The sequence below is a fragment of the Acipenser ruthenus genome, chromosome 19 (assembly GCF_902713425.1).
Source record: "Acipenser ruthenus chromosome 19, fAciRut3.2 maternal haplotype, whole genome shotgun sequence".
NCBI lineage: Eukaryota > Metazoa > Chordata > Actinopteri > Acipenseriformes > Acipenseridae > Acipenser > Acipenser ruthenus.
Genome location: NC_081207.1, coordinates 32,517,067 through 32,536,267, shown reverse-complemented (window position 1 = coordinate 32,536,267; position 19,201 = coordinate 32,517,067). Strand labels below are relative to the sequence as shown.

Sequence of the window (19,201 nt, the reverse complement as noted above, 5' to 3'; positions counted from 1 at the left end):
CACAAACAGAGGAGTTTGGGAGTGTTGAATCTGCGATGTCACAGAGCGCTACTGAAGACCTGCTACACCAACTATGTCATGGGCCAGCAACTAGACAAAGCTTGCACACAAAGCTCTATGCAACGACAAGTCAAAAATTGAACTAAGAAGGAAGACTTCATCTGTCTGCAAATTTAAAAAAGCAGCTGCTTTAAGGATGCCTCCCAACACAGGGCTGCTGTACTGCAGTGCAGGTTTTAAAGCTCTGTCACAAGACTCATGGTACAAGAACCAAGATCCTGGAACGAAAACCTCCCCTTCATTCCAACCTGGATCTCCAGCGGAATTATCTTGAGGTTCTAGCCAGTGCTCCTCCTGTCTCTTGGATCTCCAGCAGAATTATCTTGAGGTTCTAGCCAGTGCTCCCCTTGTCTCATGGATCTCCAGCAGAATTATCTTGAGGTTCTAGCCAGTGCTCCTCCTGTCTCTTGGATCTCCAGCAGAATTATCTTGAGGTTCTAGCCAGTGCTCCCCTTGTCTCATGGATCTCCAGCAGAATTATCTTGAGGTTCTAGCCAGTGCTCCCCTTGTCTCATGGATCTCCAGCAGAATTATCTTGAGGTTCTAGCCAGTGCTCCTCCTGTCTCTTGGATCTCCAGCAGAATCATCTTGAGGTTCTAGCCAGTGCTCCCCCTGTCTCCTGTCTACTAGCTGTAGCACATAAAATTGAAACTCCAGGGGATGTCTTTGTTTTACAGCAGACAAGCTAACATTGATTGCTACTGCAAAACAAGGAAAAAAGCACAGCACTCAACCCTCATTTCACAGGGGTCTCAATCGCGTATTGCCAGACTACCAGCTTTTCAAATGGAGATGCCAACATGCAATAGTTTAGTTTATCTGCCGAGGCTGTAGCACAGTGAAAGAAGCCTGTCATCTCTCAGTGACGGTTCTTGTTTGCAGGAGTAAAATGGGTGTAAAATAAAGGCAGTGTCTAAATAACGTTTGTGAGAGTTGACAGCCTAGTTCTGAAGCCGCGTTCCTTCGCAAGAAATTCAACTTGATATACTTGCATGTTTCACTCTAGTTTGTTAAACTCATGCTTTAGGCCACGTTAGGATATATTCAGGATTCCTGTCAAACCCGTCTCTAAAAACCTTTTCATTGCATCAATGCAGCACTGGGAAAACTAAAATAGAAACAAGAGGCTGACAGATCGCTGGCTGTTTGTATTTTAAAATGTCTGTTTAAACAAGGCTCATGTTACTTTCAAGATCTGAAATCAGACAAGGCTTATCTTATGTACAAACGCCTGCTTGTGCGTGAGTGTGAGTGAGTGTGAGTGCGTGTGCGCGAGTGTGAGGGGGATAAATGATGACAGATTCATATCTGGTTTAGAGGCAGGCAAAAGGTCCATCTGAACTCTTCCTTGCAGTAGCCTGTGTTATTTTATGCAGAGTTTAAAGGGTTGTAGACACTGAACAATGTCCTCTACTGTTATGAACCAACCAAACGTCAGTGCAAGTCAAGTACCGACCATCCCTCCCTCGTATTAGTATGTCCTCAACAGCTTGGAAGATTTAGCTTTTTTTAACATTGGAGAGAAATATTGTTAGCAGCTCTAGCTGAGATTACATGGCAAACAGAAAACACACCCCCTCTGGCCAATACAGTTCTGCTGCCAAAGAGGTGACGGCAAACACACAGGGGGTTGCATTCATCATCACCACTGGCAATCTGCTACAGTAGCAAGCTGACGGAATGCAAAATCATAAACAGCTGCGTGTGCAGGGTAAAGGGGAGAGCGGAGACGGCAGAGAAGGGAGAGGGGGGAGGGGCGTAATTGTCTCTCTGTCCCTCCAAGAGCCCACCAGGTGCACAGCAGTCTGTCGAGCCCAGCTGTCAGTCACCAGTAGGGTGGAACTTTCTGGCTGCTGGGAAGCAGGAATGCCACACGGGAGCCAAAGTGACCAGCAGCAGAGGGCAACCCGGGCGGAAATCAGTGCAAAACAAGACGTCGGATGCAATTTAACAGCAGAGCCTGCAATGTGAGTTACACGGGCGCTCGATGTGCAAAGGTCTGTGCTAGAAAGCTGCAGCAGGAAGCAACAGAAAGAACGACTCTGAAGCCCAATTCAGTGGCTGCTTTAAACTCTGTTGAGATTTGCAGGTAAAATGGTACATCCCACATTTCATATACATTTTATTTTTTCAACCCAAATTACTGATTTCAAATAAACATGAACATTATTTATTAAAACAACCTTAAAATGTTGTTGTTTTACAATTGCTGCATGGAATGCTGCGATTCTCAAGTGTCCCGGCATCTTTAGGAGACTCATGAAGGGAAGGGTGATGATAATGATAATGCAGAGCAGACCCTGTGTGCCCAATTCACCAGCGATTGCTGCTCTGAAAAGATTGCACCTCTTGTTTTGTATTTTTCTCTAGGAAGTATCTTACAGAATAACTCAGGGTGGATGAACTCATGTAACACCTGATGCAAACTTTCCAGTGGTGTAAAAGCCTGCTTGCACACAGTGCTTTCCAGTGTAGTAAAAGCCTGCTTGCACACAGTGCTTTCCAGTGGTGTAAAAGCCTGCTTGCACACAGTGCTTTCCAGTGTAGTAAAAGCCTGCTTGCACACAGTGCTTTCCAGTGTAGTAAAAGCCTGCTTGCACACAGTGCTTTCCAGTGTAGTAAAAGCCTGCTTGCACACAGTGCTTTCCAGTGGTGTGAAAGCCTGCTTGCACACAGTGCTTTCCAGTGGTGTAAAAGCCTGCTTGCACACAGTGCTTTCCAGTGTAGTAAAAGCCTGCTTGCACACAGTGCTTTCCAGTGTAGTAAAAGCCTGCTTGCACACAGTGCTTTCCAGTGTAGTAAAAGCCTGCTTGCACACAGTGCTTTCCAGTGGTGTGAAAGCCTGCTTGCACACAGTGCTTTCCAGTGTAGTAAAAGCCTGCTTGCACACAGTGCTTTCCAGTGTAGTAAAAGCCTGCTTGCACACAGTGCTTTCCAGTGTAGTAAAAGCCTGCTTGCACACAGTGCTTTCCAGTGGTGTGAAAGCCTGCTTGCACACAGTGCTTTCCAGTGGTGTAAAAGCCTGCTTGCACACAGCTCTACACTGCTGCTTTGCAGATGAATTCCAGACACACAACACAGAGCTCCATTTTCAAATCCATCACAAATGACACACAAACAATAATGCATGTCAAAGCAGGTGAGCTCTTGGCAGTGTTTACTTATTAAGTCGTGCACAGGGCTTGCTAGACATGCACTGCCAGCAGGCGTCATGCTGGAGATGGTTATGATACATTTCAACCTCGCTGCCTCCTACCAAATAGGCTTCACAGGTTATTCTGCATCAGGGCGAGAAACCACTGCTATTATGTGTGTTTCCTATACTCCTTTTGAGTCCAACGTGGCTGGTATTTATTTCAGGTTTTATATACACAGTATGTATATCCGTAAAAAACAAAACGTAAGCAGATTTTTTACTTTTTTTAAACGCTGGGGACTCGCATTCGACTCAGAATGGGCACTTTCTGTTTTTCAAGGTTAATGATGTGACAAGGTAAGAAAATAAATAAGAATAATGATGAGAATAATAATAAAAAAAAATGTAACAAGGAAAAAAAGAAAAAAGAAAAAGCTCCTGACGGATGTCAGCGAGAGAAAGCGGTTTGGGCTCCGGGTGGCATCGTCGTTAGCAGATGCAGGAAGGCTGTGAATTGATTGAGATGCGGTGCCAGGCTAGTGTTAAGGAGGGGTGAGGGTATCACACCTTGACAATCACAATCACTGTCAAAGCTCAAACTACTGCTGCAGGAAAGGTGTTTTTATCAACAGCTCCGGCACATGAATAAATATAAAAAATATCAGGAAGACATTGAAACAAGTGCAATCACAAGTGAAGTAGGTGTTTGTGGAGGGGGGGGGGGGGTGTTGGGACAAACTGCAAGATCCTTTATCATCATGCACATGAAAACTGTGATGAAAGCTAAATATGAATATGTACAAAAAGATTAGGAATGTTGTCATAGCATCTGCAAAGGAGCAGTGAAGAAAACTGAACAGCGATTACCCAAGCTGCCAAACGCCTGAATAAAGAAAAACAAGGAAAACAAAATTATTAAATCATTAAAATATATATTAAAATGAGTTATGAATAAACTTCACCTGATTATAGCCTTTTCTTTGGATAAGGCTTTGTGGTGCAATGCAAACATGTTTAACAAACAGTGTAACGCAGAGAAGTGTTGCAGCCGGGAAATCTGAGGACAAACAGCGCTTTGAAATATAACCCATAAAACTTGACATCATTCACATCCCCAGCTCTTAGTTATATAAACCCTCTTGTGATGTTGGGGTGAAGCACACCCCCAAATCATGCATTACGATGGATTTCCCCAACATTGTATCTTAATATTTTTTATGATTTTTAATACTTTTAGAGGTCATGCTGAAGAAAATAATTTAAGAAAAGAGAGAAAATAGGTCGTAGTCGAGCAATGAGATGAAAAAATGACACCTTTGTGACATTCCGCACGCAAGACTCAAAAGGTTAAACCAGGCTCAGAATCAGACAAAGAAGGGGTGAATAGAATTGTTAAATAATTTTTTTTGCACCCACAACCGCTGCATTACACTGTAAGCAGAGACTGTAAAACAACAGGCTCCCAGCAGTGAGGAAACAACTACATCAAATGTTGGTTTTGTTCATTCCCTCACAAAACAGTGGAAGAACCGCGCTGTCATTTCAAACAGCGACAGAACCGCGCTGTCATTTCAAACAGCGACAGAACCGCGCTGTCATTTCAAACAGTGGAAGAGGGCACACATTGTTTTCAAAACTGATGGCGAGGCCTGGAGCCCCAAGGGTTACAACAACCCTTTTAAACTCAATCATGTTACTCAGTAATATAGTCCTTCAGGGAGACAAGCCATGAGTGGGCTCCAGCAGTCTACAGTTGAAAACACCACAAGAACGCTGGAAAAGAATTGAAATCTGCCAAGACGTATCTTCATTCTCTTCATTCAGCGAACATGAGCAATCCTGACCTACTATGCTTTGCAGAAGCCTGACCAGAAATGACTGGTACTACTAAATAAAAAGGGAATGGTACATCTGCTACTTTGAGCCTACCAAGAAGACCTGCAGAGATGAAAGAGTTGAAATCAATAAAAGAACAGGAAGTAAGCGCGCACTCACCAATCATGTGATTGGCCACGTGGATCTGGATCTCCCGCTCCGTCTCGAAGGTCGTCTGGCACTTGATGCACTGATATGTCTTTTTCTGTTAAACACATTCAAATTGACAAGTGTTAGTGCCAACCTTTACCTTCAATAAACTGCAGAGCTGCTAGCACTAGATTTATTGTAAGATGCAACACCAGAGACTGCAACGGATAGGACTAGAAATGTTGAGTTCTTGTTTTTTATATATATATTAGAATAACATTCACAGAAACATGTCAGCAGTACCCTGTGGTGGACTTGCAGCCTGATTGTTTGGCTGAGTGCACAATATTCCCTGTGTAATGAAGAAATCCAGCAGAAATACTCATTCAAAATTAAGACAGGTTTAAGATGTAATCAATTGTGTTGAAATACAAAATAAACAAAACACATACATTAGTCACATTTATATTGCAGTTAAAGAATTTCATTTAATTCAAGATCTATTTTAGTTTAATCAAATTCCTCCCACCCCAGAAGACTTCAAAACCTGAAGGGAAGTTGTAGTACCAATCAAAAGGCAATGACTTACAGCCTCGGTATGACAGTAAACATATCAGCGCCCCGGTTGAGAGGAAAATTCACTTCCAAACCGCTTTTAAAAACACTCAATGTGGAAGTTAATTACCATTGATTGATACTCCGGTGTAGTGCAAAAGGGCAGGACACATTATCTTGTTTTGAAATCAGCACGTGAATGAATGTATTTATTTAAACACACGCCGATAAAGGCAATTCCGAGTCCAAGTATCAGCACACCCCTAGGATGTTGCTTCAGTAATGACTTTTACACATTTTATGAATCACTTGGAGGTTGTGTACTCACTTTAGGGGCTGGGGAGGCCTCAGGAACCTTCTTTTGGCTGCTAGTTTCAGGGGTCATCTCCCGGTGATCCAGCTGGATGTGGCTCTCCAAGTCTTCTAGTGTTTCAAACTTGACTGCACACTCCGGGCACCGGAGTCCGGCGACAGGCTTTTCGCTGGGCTCCTGCAGGGTTCCGCTTGACGATTGTCCATTAGTGCCTCTGTTCATGCAGCCAGCGCACAGGCCGTAGGGCAGGCCATTGACATCAAGTTTGACCAAGTCCTGTTTGTTCTTGAACTCCTTCAAGCACAGAGCACACTTGTAGAGCTTCTGGAGTTGTCCGTTGGGAGACGAGGAGGCAGAACTGCTCGCCAGCTTCTGCATGTGGAAGGTGCCGTGGATCTTCAGCTCCAGGGTGGAGGTAACCGTCTGCATGCACACCACACACCGGAAGCCTGTGAGGGAATTGCGGAGGTCCGGGTGCATCTGGCAGTGCTCTATGAACTCCTCCTCGCTTTGGAGGGGCATCTTGCAGATGCGACAGGTGCCAGTGTCCAGGCTCTTGCTGTGGGTCACCTTGTGTTCCGTGAGCGTGAGGAGGGAAGGGAAACGCTCCCCGCAAATAGGGCACATGTAATGCTTGGCAGGGCCTCGGTGAGTCTGCACATGCTCCCTGAGGCCATTCTCTGAGAAAAATGTCCTGGAGCAAATGTTGCACTTGTGGTTCCCTTTGATGAACTCCGCTTTCTTCCTCCTGCAGTCGTCTTCTCCAGGCTGGATGTTGTGATCCCGCAGTCTGTGGTTCTGAAGCAGGGCCTCCATGGTGTAAGCGGCCCCGCAGATGTCACAGCCATACATGGGCTCAGAGGCGTCCACGTCGTCCTCGCTGGCTTCGTGGCTATTAGCCGTCTCCTGGCTCTTCATCAGCATGTTCTGGAGGTCTGCAGCCTCTGTCCTCTTGCTGACAGGGGGCACTCCATTAGGGGTGCCATTCTGGCTGTTGCTGTTCTCAAAGACGCAGTGCTTCTCCCGCAGGTGCTTTTCCAGGAGGGTGATGGCGTTGAAGGCCTTGCTGCAAAACCTGCAGTTGTACTTCTTGCTGTGAGTGGTGATGTGGCACTGCAGTTCCACCTCGGTGCCAAACATCTCCCCGCAGAAGATGCACTTGCGGGCCTTGGTCAGGTTGCCCAGGTGGCTGTGCTTGACGTGCAGCTGGAGGTCTGTCTCTTTGCGGAAGTCCCAATTGCAGGCCGTGCACCGGTACATCTTCTTCTCGTTGCTGTGCTTCACAGCCAAGTGCACCTGGATGGAGACCTTAGAGTCAAAGACCTCTTGGCAAAGGGTGCAGTGGTACAGGACGAAGGTGTGCATGTCCAGCAGGTGCTTCTGCAGATCGTCCACTGAGGAGAACTGCTTGTCGCAGCTCTCGCAGAAGTAATGGGTGGACGTGGTCATGTAGTGGACTGTCAGGTGCTGGAGCAAAGACTCTTGGGAGTCGAAGTCCTCTTTACACTGGGGGCAGGACTGCTTCCTCAGGAGTAACTCCAGGTGAGACTTCAAGTGAGTCTGGAAGCCATCGAAGGTGGCAAACTTGAGATCACACTGGTTGCACGGGTACTCCCCATTGGATTTCGGGGTGGCATTAACTCCCAGCCTCTGCCTCTTCGGAGAGGACACCTCCACATCCGATGACACCGGGCTGTGTTCCGCCTTTGTCCTCTTGTTGCTGGCCAGCGGGATGTTCTTGTGGTTCTCCTTGATGTGCTTCGTGAGCTTCAGGATGGAACCAAAGATGGGCGAGTTGGTGCAGTAAGGACAGGAGTAGACCTCCATGAAGGACTGTGAAGGCTGAATAACTGGCGACTCCAGCTTGGAGCTGCCCACGTTGCAGTGGATTTGCTGGATGTGCTCCGTGAGGGAGGACTCTGTCAGGAAGCCCATGGAACACTGATTGCAGAAAAAAGCGTGGTTCCCCTCCAGGGTGGTGGCAGAGCTAGGGATGCAGTGGGTCACCCGGATGTGCTCCTGCAAGCTGTTGATGTCAGCGAAGGTCTCTGGGCAGTAGTTGCAGTGAAAGGCAGAGACATTGCTGAACTGCAGCACAGGGAAGGCGTTGCTGGTGCGGTGGGCTTTACGGACGTGCTCGTTCAGGTTGTACAGGGTGGGCAGCGAGTCCAGGCAGATCTGGCATGTGTGGCTCTGCTGGGGCTTATCGGCATGGATGGTCTTGAGGTGGATCTCCAGGACAGCCAGGCTGTTGAAGTCCCGCTTGGAGCAATAGGGGCAGCTGTAGGTGATCTTAGTCGGCCAGGTTAGGCTCTCCTCCTGTTCACCTGAGGCCAGCTTCCTGGCTGCTCTGGAAGGTTTCAAGGTGGAGTCGGGAGTGGACCCTCTTTCCACAGACGCGCTGGAATCCGGTGTGGCGCTGCTCATGGAAGCCACACTGCCCAGCATAGGGTCGGGGCTGATACTGTGGTTGCTGGAGTCTGGCTGCCTGTGGCTGTCCAGGTGGCAGTAGACATCCTCCACAGAGGAGAACTGTTCCGGGCACATGGGGCACTTGTGCTTCTTGTTGGCGTGCGTTTGGTCAATGTGACTGAGCAGGGAGCTCTCGTCTGAAAAGACCTCGGGGCAATGGATGCACTGCAGGTCGGCCTTCTCCGAGAGCTGGGGGTGGTGGTCCAGCACGTGCTTCTCCAGCTCGTCCGTCTGGCTGAAGGTCTCCTCGCAGTAGTCGCACATGAAGAAGTCATCCTTCATGTTGACGTCCTTCTCGGCCCGCTCCACGTGTTCCTTGTTCTTCTTGTGGGCCTGCATGTGGCTCTGCAGGGAGCTGGTGGAGGAGAAGCCCCTCTTGCACACAGTGCACTTGAAGGGCTTGCTGGAGCTGTGGGTCTTCAGGTGGATCTTGAGGTGGTCGCTGCGTGAGAAGGCGGCCTCGCACTCGTGGCAGTGGTACTTCTTGTCCCCGGTGTGCAGCTTGACGTGGCGGTCTCGGCTCCGCTTGTGCTTGAACAGCCGGCTGCAGTAGGTGCACTTGAAGGGCAGCTTGTCGCTGTGGATCTGCTCGTGACGCTTCAGGTAGCTCAGGCGGCTGAAGGACTTGTCGCAGAACTGGCACGGATAGGGCAAGCCCGTGCCCCCTTCCTCATCCCCCATGCCCAGGTCACACCCGTCCCCGAGCATCTGGGAGGGCGATGCCACATCTTTGCAGGAGGGCGAGGAAGCCCCCCAGGAGAGCTGAGGGTCGTCATCACCATCTGCAACCAAGAAAAGAGGGCAAATTAACTAAGAGAGAAAAAATAAATTCTCTCAGTGCCTGTCAAATAAGGACACATGTTTTTTATGTCTTGTATCCACCAACCTCCAAGAATAGAATCAGTTTTCTTTCTTGGATGGCAATACGATAACACATGGATGAGCATCTTATCAGAATGAACAAGGAAACGCAGTACTGGAGACCTTTGTGTGGGTTAAACATTACAGATGTTGGGTTCATCACGAAAGAAAAACAAATGCTTCTGTTATGGTTCAGTATCTGAGGAACTGCTAATGCACATGGCCCATGCTTTATGGCTTTTGGATTGCAAATATATTAAGTGGGAATCTATATAATAATTGATTTACACGTGTGTGTGATTTATGAAGAACGGCTTTTATTTACATGAAGAATTAAAGACGTCATCCTTCTTTTATCAAAGGAATACTGAAAAGCAGAGTGGGGGGGGGGTATTTATATTTTTCTCATCATGATAAATGGAACAGGCCACCGTACTGCAAGTGTTATTGCAGGGAAATCATCACTTATTATTCTAATCTTCATTACAAGCACTGTAACAAATCCTCCACAAAACCAGACATCAGGCCTGTACCTAGCACAAGAAACTACACACACACACACACACACCACTGAAGAGTCTAGCCTACTGCAGCCATTCAAAACATTTCCTTCTTGAGCAACAGCACATGATTGGTAAACGAGCATTCTCCCAGGACCGGAGTTCACCGTCATGAGATCCATGTAATAAAGGCAGCAGCAGCATCAGTAGCAGCACATCTTAAAGATCATACAAAATAAATAATTGCACATTTGGTGAAGAAGGTTTTAAAAATCATGCTCCTCAAATGCGTACAGCCCTTTTTCGTCAGATAATGGAATAAAGACGTTTGCTTATATTTTGAAAAGGGGAAAAAAAAACCTGGCACGACTGGTCATTCTTCGAATTATAAATCTATTAATGCTAATGAAATCCTCTGAATGCAACAGAATGTGAAAAATCACTTTTGAAAAAGACGGAGATTATAGTCATTAAAAATGGCTAATCCACTGAAGAGGGGCTGTTCTGAAATGGAAGATCACATGGCTTTTAGAGAGCTTTTGTCATCTGTCCACTGGGGCTTGGCAAGAGTATTAAATGTGTAAGAAAATTCAATGAAAAAGTTAAATTAGAAAGAAATGGAGAAAAAAACCAGCAGAGCTCAGAATCCACTCGCAAACACGTCAGGATCATTCCGATCCTGCTTTTATCTCTTTTGAACCCGGGAATCGTTTCCAAATTAACAGACATGAGCCATGTAATTTCCAGCCGGCGACCTTCACCCTGAGCCCCTGCTCAACACCCAAGGGGCTGCTGTACAGAGAGATGGCAACTGTCATTCACAGCCGGGGAAAGCACAGCACCCTGTCACTGCTAATGTATTAATTGGGGCATTGGATTTGTATTTCTGAAGAGCCTGACCAGTCTCACCACAGCCTCCTGTATTGAAGTTCAAGGGAATAATGCATGCCAAAGGTTTGTTCACTTAGAAACGCCTGATTGAACCTCAGAGTCTGTTCCTCTAAACCTCTTCCAGCGCAGGCTGGCTCTCCACTTCACTCAGCAACTCAAGCTGGCTGCTATGGAAATAGCCGAACATCCTAGTGGCAGTGTGCATGTAATTATTAAGATTAGGAAATACTGCTGTGAACACCTTATACAGGATCCTGGAGGAAGCAGATACCATCTCTGCTTCCTTTCAGGAAACCTTTAGTCCCAGACTCAGTGGAGCGCTTCACTGTGTACTAATGAAGAAACACAGCCTCATTCAGGGAGCTCACTATTCACCTTCAACACAAAGTCTCTTCAAACAAATTTCTTTTTTGTAAGCCTTTAAAATTGAAAATCCAAGAATATACCCGAAATATGTTCTAACTACCCAGATAATTGTGGTAGATATTAAACTATAGGAAAACATGCATCTTGCATGTACCCAAGTCTGTCTGTGCAGAGCTGTTTAAATGAAATCACTCGTATTTCCCATGTATTGTATCTGATAATGATATCTGCCAGCCTCTGTCTCTCTCATTCCATTCTATTCCCATTAGCGAAGGTGCTGCTTTGTATTCTCGAATCCCTTTCCTATGGAGGTGCTAGCGCAGCTTTCTCACCTGTTAGTGGCTCAACGGCACAGTGCACGTTATCATTTACTCTTCGCACCTCTCAGTCAGCCTCCCGGAGCTCTCCCAGCCGGTAAGAGAAACAGCAGGGAGTGGCTTCCAGAAACCTGTCCCTGCACCAGGAACCCAGCGCAACAGCACAACGAGAGGGAAAACGAGAGCGAGAGGGAGCGCGAGAGCGAGAGCAAGAGGGAGCGAGAGAGAGAGAGAGAGAGGAATACGAGAGCAAGTGTGAGAGGGAGAGGGAAGCTCTGGTGCTGCAGAGGGGTCTCTAAAAAAGCTGTAGATCAGGGGTCTCCAATCCTGGTCCTGGAGGGCCAGTGTCCTGCCTGCTTTTTGTTCCAACTGTACCCTAAATTACTTAATTGGTCCAATTAAGTAATTTAGGGTACAGTTAGAACAAAAACCAGGGGGGACACCGGCCCTCCAGGACCAGGATTGTAGACCCCTGTATAGATCATCTACTCAGCTAGATTAGTTTTAGCCCGTTTCCACTTTCTCTACCAGATCACTGTAACATTCGGCTGTCACAATCGGCTCTAAACATCGACTCGTCTCCTGTGGTGGAATAGGAGGGCAGGGCAGCCTGGGATCAAGCGGTTACGCATTCAGCAACAAGGTCCAGCTGGAGAAACCCTTGCAGTAACTCCAGTGGTGGTATACAGCGTGAAGTAATTCTAAACCATACGCAATCTCTGCAAATTCTTGCTTGAAAAGACTCAAAAAGTCTTGTCAAAGTCAAACAAATTAGAAGTAAAGGCGTAAAGTGGTCAACATGGTGTTTATAAATGGTGCGGTGCAAAGAGCTGTTGATAAAGAGGAGTGCTTTTTTAACAAAAAAAAACCAAAAACAAATTAAATCTCCAACAGATGTAACTGTGTAGATCCACAAAGTGAACCAAACAGAGTCCGACTGGATTTAATATCAGCTAACAAAAGTCTGTAGCAGACACAGCTGGCATCAACATGCATTGTTTTAGCAGTGAGGCCAATAGCAGGACCTGAGCATGGACCGGGACGTCTCAAAGGGTGAAGGATTGGGTTGGACAGGCACAGACACTGCAGTGCTTTTCCTCTATCCAGTGCTACCAAACAACAAGTCCTTTCTGCCATGAGAATAAGGATTATCCAAAGGATAAAGATTAAGCCAATCTGGGCCAAAACTGTATAATGTGAAGAAGGAAAGAAAACGCAAGTGTATTTCCAGTGCTTTTGGCGAGGAGAGTGCTAACAGGGTGTGTTGCTGTAGCCTGTATTTCCTTCTGCGCGGCTCTGTAACAGAAGAGGAACAAATCTTCATCTGTGCTGTGTGGAACTGGGACTTGAAACAGCTGCACCCTAATTACCTGTGAAGTGTACCAAAACAATGCTTTTAATCACAGGCTGGAAACAACTCTTGGCATCTGGCACTCTTATTTCTTCCACGAGACACAAGCTTGTTTCAGCATTCTTTTGTCACCTGTAGTAGTGATTAAAATTCATTATAATTGAAAAGAGCGAAGGCGTGTCCCTTTGTGTGCAGTTCGGAAGTAAAAAGGAGAAACAGCTGTTTGCTAATTCCTGCAGGAGCGTGTCTGGTTGTACACCATGAATCAGTGTGTTACCTCGAGCGCTGCATTCTGCAGCTGTGAGGAAAGACGCACGCTAACCCTCCATCCACTCCTGTGGGGACACAGACACATCGCTACTCAACACTGGTGGCTTCCGATTCCAGGACAAGAGCGGTCAGGTAAACCCAGCGCTGTGCGAAGGGGGGTTTCAGCAGGCCCAGTGGAGTCTGTCAGGGCCTCATAAAGAACACCTTTTTTTTTAAAAATTTCCCCACTGATTAATGGCATGGCCTCTGAGAAGGCTAGGAAGGCCCTTTTTAAAAGTACTCCGTGCAGATTTTTGTTTGCAGGTGGCTGGATCTGGATTGGAGTTCGACCCGGCCTGGAGCAGCCTTGGCGTTTGCTCTGGTTCACATCGGGAGTACAATACCTTGGGTCACGGTGAACGCGGCTCACAAGTACAGAAGTACTGTACACACTCAGATCTTTCAAATAGAACTGTACAGAACATCCTACTCATGTTCTGCTGTACTGCAGACCTCCATGTCTGCTTTGATCTGCTTATAATGAAATATTGGGTTTAAGAAAATCACAGACTTCAGTTTTTTCACCACTCTGGAATGCTCTTTAATTAACATTCTGCAAGCACTGGGAGAAAAAAAAAAAAAAAAACACACCTTCTCTCAAAGTTCAAGAGACTAGGGGGCACTAAAAAGACAGTGGCGAGTGCAGCGGCTATCCACATGCTTTACTGCATGTCCTTCATACTGAATACAGCTAGAGTCTGAATGCGTTCAGCTGTCTGCATCGATTCAGGAATAACAAGCGGTTTGTTCTCTTCACCACACATTAGTTAGTGTGAAGTAACATTCCCTGTGCGCAGGCTGGAATGCAGAGATTATAAAAGGAATATTAAGAGATGATCTTCTTTGTGTCAGATCAATTGGATCAGCAGAGAGCACAGGACAGGCATTTCATGAAGTTTGCATTCGTGTGCGTTTATTTAGTTTATAAATAGGGACCCCAGTCTGATGTCTTGGTTGTCTTTCCTAAAGAGGTAGACACTGGCGCTGGGGTGTATCGGACACACTGGGCTGCGTGGTCCTTGAGCTCAGAACACAGTTCGTTTGAATGGATTAAACCCAGCCTGTTTGTCACCGAATCCCGATGACTGCAGAGTGGGGCTGGGTGCTTATCTTCTTTTGTTCAGCCAAAACACTTCTGCCTTCCCTCCCCCCTCTTCTCCCACCTCCACAGGCCTTTAAATAAGTAATGCCAGCAGTGTAACACAGCCTTTAATATAAAACAAAAAGAACCTGGGCCAGAGCTGTTGGGCAGGGCTGGGAGGAGAGTCATGACGGGGGAGCTCTCCTCTGCTCTGCTCCACACCCCTGGGAGAGAGGCCCCAGCAATCTGGCACGGGTATTTACAGAGCACTTGCTCCACGGGGAGAAGCATTTCCCAGGGGCCCATTTGTGGACAGAATCGAACACCTGGGCCAGGGCCATTGCAGCAAAACAAAAGAAGAATTACGAACGAAGCAGGAGAAGAGAAAGTCATTAACGCCTTTCAAACAGCATGTTACAGAGAGAGCACCTGGTTTTATTAGGGAAGCCTTAAAGGATCTTTCTATGAAACTCGTTCATGCGAATTGTACTTCCCTAAGCAAACTGCACATGTTAATTTATTTATTTTATTTATTGCATTTATATAGTGCTTTTTATATAAAAGTATCGCAAAGCACTGTACACTACAGAGCAGAAAACAAGAACAAACCACAATACATTTGTATAGCATGTCACACATACAACTGCCACAGTCAGACCATTTAAATAACAGTATACACACAATACAAAAGCAGCCATTTTAAAGTTACATTAAAACCCACTAAGATAAGAAAGCCATTTTATAAAAGTGTGTTTAGTCTTGACTTAAACTGTAATGGTCCCAGCTTCCCTGACAAACTTGCAGAGCATTCCATAATTTAGCTCTACAAGAAAAAGCCCTACCTCCCGTGTTGCTTTTGTTGACCCTAGGAATAACCAGCAGCCCTGCATCCTGTGATCTCAGAGTGGGGTTTGAAGATATGGGGTCACGAACTCTTGCAAATAACTAGGTGCTAATCCACTCAGGGCCTTGTAAGTTAACAGCAAAATCAATTCTATAGTATAAAGAGGTTAAAACAGGGGTAACATGTTCACTTTTCCTGGTTTTAGTCAGAATTCTATCAGCTGTATTCTGAACAATCTGCAAGCGGGATACCACACATTTTGGGACACCAATTTGAATATGTAGGGTACAGAATCCCACAGAATAGGTGACTCAATAAAGAATTGCGCTTTCAACAACCCTTCGCCCCAGTCCTTGTTGGATGGTGCTACATGTACCAATTGCTCATTCAGGATTTTTAAACACTCAATTAGTAGCAGAAATGCAACGAGAAGAATTTAGAGATTGTCAAAATTACACCATCACCATTTTTGTTTTGCAGGAACAGACTGCTACAAAGAAATCTATGTATGTTTTGTGAATGTACACAGCAGAACTTTTTTTTTTTTTTGTCCTCTCTATTAAGCTCCCTCACTGCGGGCCGTTTAATGAGAACTTCCGATTTCTAAATCCAACCTGCCATTTAAACTTCTGATTATTTACAAAATCAGCACCAGAGGACAGCTTTCCACACCCCTCTGCAGGACAGTAAACAGATGTCATATCTGTCAGTGGAAGGGAAGCAGTGCTTATTACAGCAGGAGGTTCAAAACAGAGAAAGACGCACGCACGCACACACACACACACGCCTCCATCCCACTGCTACCGATGAAGAATCGTCAGTTTCATACACTTGTTTGTACATCATAAAAAGTTTATTTGATGTGCAAGTTTCATGGAGAGCCTAGCAGCTGTTTAAAAGGTATTCCAATCTCCTGCAAACCATCCACTCAGCCTGTTACAGAGTGCAGCAGACTGAAGCTGGGAAATCTCCCATGTTTGACACAAGCAGGGACGACAGTTGAATAGACACACTCCTAATTATCTGGATGGAAGATTGAAATGGTTTGCAGGACGTGGTGTTTTTTTTTTTATGCAAGCAACACATTCAGAATAGAAAAAGACAACACCAATATTTTAGTGAAAATATTCGGTGTCAATGCAGTGCTCCCAGCACAAGAGCAAGATCCCGTTTTAACAGCACAGGTGCTGTGAGAGCTGCTCTGAGAAATGCTTTTTCTTCTAGAACCCTCTAGAATTTCCAGAATGCTTTTCAGAACAAAACAAAAAAGAATCTCTATCAAGTTAGTCGTCAGAGAGAACACAACATGCGCAAACACCTGGACACCGCGTTACAAAATAATTGCCCGATAATTACACAGTATTAAAATGTCCATCCACCTGGGCAATGCTGCTGCACCACAGGAATTGCATCTACAGCAAAAGGGGCCGTTTCAAATCGAGCAGAAAGAAGTCAGTTCATTTCCTTTTGCTTTGTCATGGAAATAACAACCTAGAGTTCTCCTTTTTCATTGCGTTTGTCTGGTGGGACAGTGGGGTAGAGCCACCAACACTAAAGAAATGTTAGGGACACTTTTCTCCCTTGCCAAACAAACCGAGAAGCAGAACACACAACACCTCAAGAACTGCCTTCAACCATTCCTCGTGCTGGGCTGACTGCTTCCTTTACATTCACTGGAACTGTTCTCATTGCTGTAAACCACGTGCTACGTCACGCAAGCAGGATGTCATCACATCTAGAGGACCAGGCTCTCTGCCTTAGGGCACAGCTGGGTTTAGTGCCACAACTGCAATCATACCCAACAAAATATCAACACTCAAGGAGCGGGGGCGAGAAAATAATGTCGCGGCCGTCTGAAGCCGTGAGAATCAGCTGGCTATGAATTTGTTTTCTCGGAGTCGCGCTTTCATTGCACTGCAGTACAGTGCATGGGGGTTCCACAGCAGCAGCAGCACAGCCGAGTCACGTGCTGCTTGTGAAGCAGGAGTAGACTTCAGGGAGAGTTACACTCTGAATGCGACCCGATTCAGAACGCCTAAGCAATGCTACTCTCAGATGCAATTCAAAGTGGATATAAAAACTAGACCAGCAGTGCAGTTAACCCGTTAGCTGCAAGGTGGCGTGGCCCTCCTCTTCCTCAGCGGTGAGGACAAGATCTGACAAGTCAGAGGGTTCTCACACAACGGATCTGTATTGTATCCTCAGGCAAGGATATTGCAAACCTGTCCATTAAAACAAAAAACACAACAACACCACCACCACCACCACACACAGCTTGTTTGCTTAAAAAGATAACAGAACCAGTGTGCCCCCTCCATACAAAACATACAAAAAAACTGTTTAAAATATGCCTGCATTAAAAAAAAGAAACACAGGCGCTGACACAAAAGGTTGCGCTGAAAAGAGAAAGACAAAAAAAAAAAAAAAATAGCTGCCCAACATGAAACAGATCAAAGAAACAGGCCGGGAAAGTGAAAGAGCCAGGGGGTCCCTTTAATTACTCTCGACATCCGCCAGTCATGTGGCTTGAGCGAAACGAAGGGTCTGCAGGAAAAAAAAAAAAAAGTTTGGAAATCTCTTGGTTCCTGCGTTGCTTTTGCTCCCCTGCTCCCTGTCTAATGAACAGTGCCAGTTCCCATCAAACCCTCCCTCCCACGTTTCTGCCAATAAGGCTTCCAGGCTGTGCGGGTCCCCCCCGCGGCCGAGGGGATTGTTGTCTGCAGCGAATGCCTGGAGAAAAAAAAAAAAAAAAAAAATACTTTTGTTGCGAAGTTCTCCTGGTGGCACCCCAGAGATCAGTCTGACCCCCAGGCCGTCTCATTTTCGCAGGCTCTGGATTTCTTTCTTTCTTTCTTTTTTTTTTCAAATCCTCAGAGTTCACATAGGGCAGTGCACCATGGGGGCAGCAGATCAAACTTGGCCACTGGCTGTTTGAGCTCAGCAGCAGAAAAAAAGGATTGCTAAGGGACCGGACATAAGTAGAGGCGCGATTTAACTTCAAACACAAGCCCCCTCCCACTAACACTACCCAATTTTTTTCCTTTTTATTTTTTTAAATAAAAAAAAATAAAAAAGAGGCAGAATTGAGATAGGAGCTGCTGCTTTTATGTGTTATTAAATATCAACATTACTTCCAATTCTAAAAGAATGAATGGAGCCACGTGGAGCATGGCAACACGCTGCACTGTTTGTTCACAGTTTTGGGAAGAACATTTCAGTCCACACATTTCAACAGGAAAGACGGAGAGAAAGGCACTTTGCACTTTCCATAGCATGCAGGTTTACTGAGCGAGGGCAAACAAGCCCTGTTCATCCTCCAAATGAAACAAATAAAAGAAACTCCATTTTACAATGAATGTTCTGTTTGCAAAGCAGTGGTACTGGTTCAGACAGGAATTGTTCATGGTAGGAGCCGATTCACTTAAAAGGTAGAAATTCACATTAACATGTCCGTGGTGAAGCTTGCTGTATTTTTAATTACCCGTAAAATCCCTCCTTAAAAACAAGATACTGTATGTGCATTAGGAACTGTTTAGTGGGATTTCAAAAGGAACGATGGATTGGAATATACAAAAACGTATCATTACGGATCATTACAGGTAGATTGTTAACAGTTACAAAAAAAAAAAAAAAACACATCCAAACCAACGTATACCTCATAAAACCAGAGCCCTGCACCAAGCGTTCTGGAAGCATCTCTTACACATCATGATTAGAATATCAAGAAGCATTGCAGCAACTTGGACTGGGGACTGTGCAGTTAATCCTGGACTGGGGACTGTGCAGTTAAGCCTGGACTGGGGACTGTGCAGTTAAGCCTGGCGTAGGAACACCTTGCAGAGTAATCTAGTTGGTGAATTTGGGAGTCTGCTAATCAATCTGAAGCAAGCAGGCACTTCATTTACATAATAAAATCAGCAGTAATTACAACATGTGCTAATAAATCTCAAACAAGAACTTGCTCCATGGGTTGCAGTTTCGTTAAAAAGGTCCTTGGAGGCCACCGTACATCTCCAAGCCATTTTAAAACCTCTCCTCCGCGCCCAAATGGAAAAGCATGCACCCCGGCAATAACTCCAACCTTTCTTCTCCTGCTGTAATTTCTTCTGTCTCACTCTGTTCCACGCTGACCTCCTGTGGCCTGCTTACATTTATTTCACAGAACAGCAGCAACAAAACA

General features: G+C 45.8%; 1 protein-coding gene across 2 annotated transcripts in view; it reads right to left on the bottom strand.

The window, feature by feature from the left end:
* znf423 (zinc finger protein 423) overlaps window positions 1–19,201 on the bottom strand; it is a 109,985-nt gene that overhangs the window by 50,675 nt on the left and 40,109 nt on the right. For both annotated transcript variants that reach the window (XM_058992897.1, XM_034041181.3), the window contains exons 4-5: window positions 6,045–9,283; window positions 5,192–5,276 (exon numbers count right to left, since the gene is read on the bottom strand). In XM_058992897.1, the coding sequence (XP_058848880.1) occupies window positions 5,192–5,276; window positions 6,045–9,283 (3,324 nt within the window). The remainder of the gene's footprint in view (window positions 1–5,191; window positions 5,277–6,044; window positions 9,284–19,201) is intronic.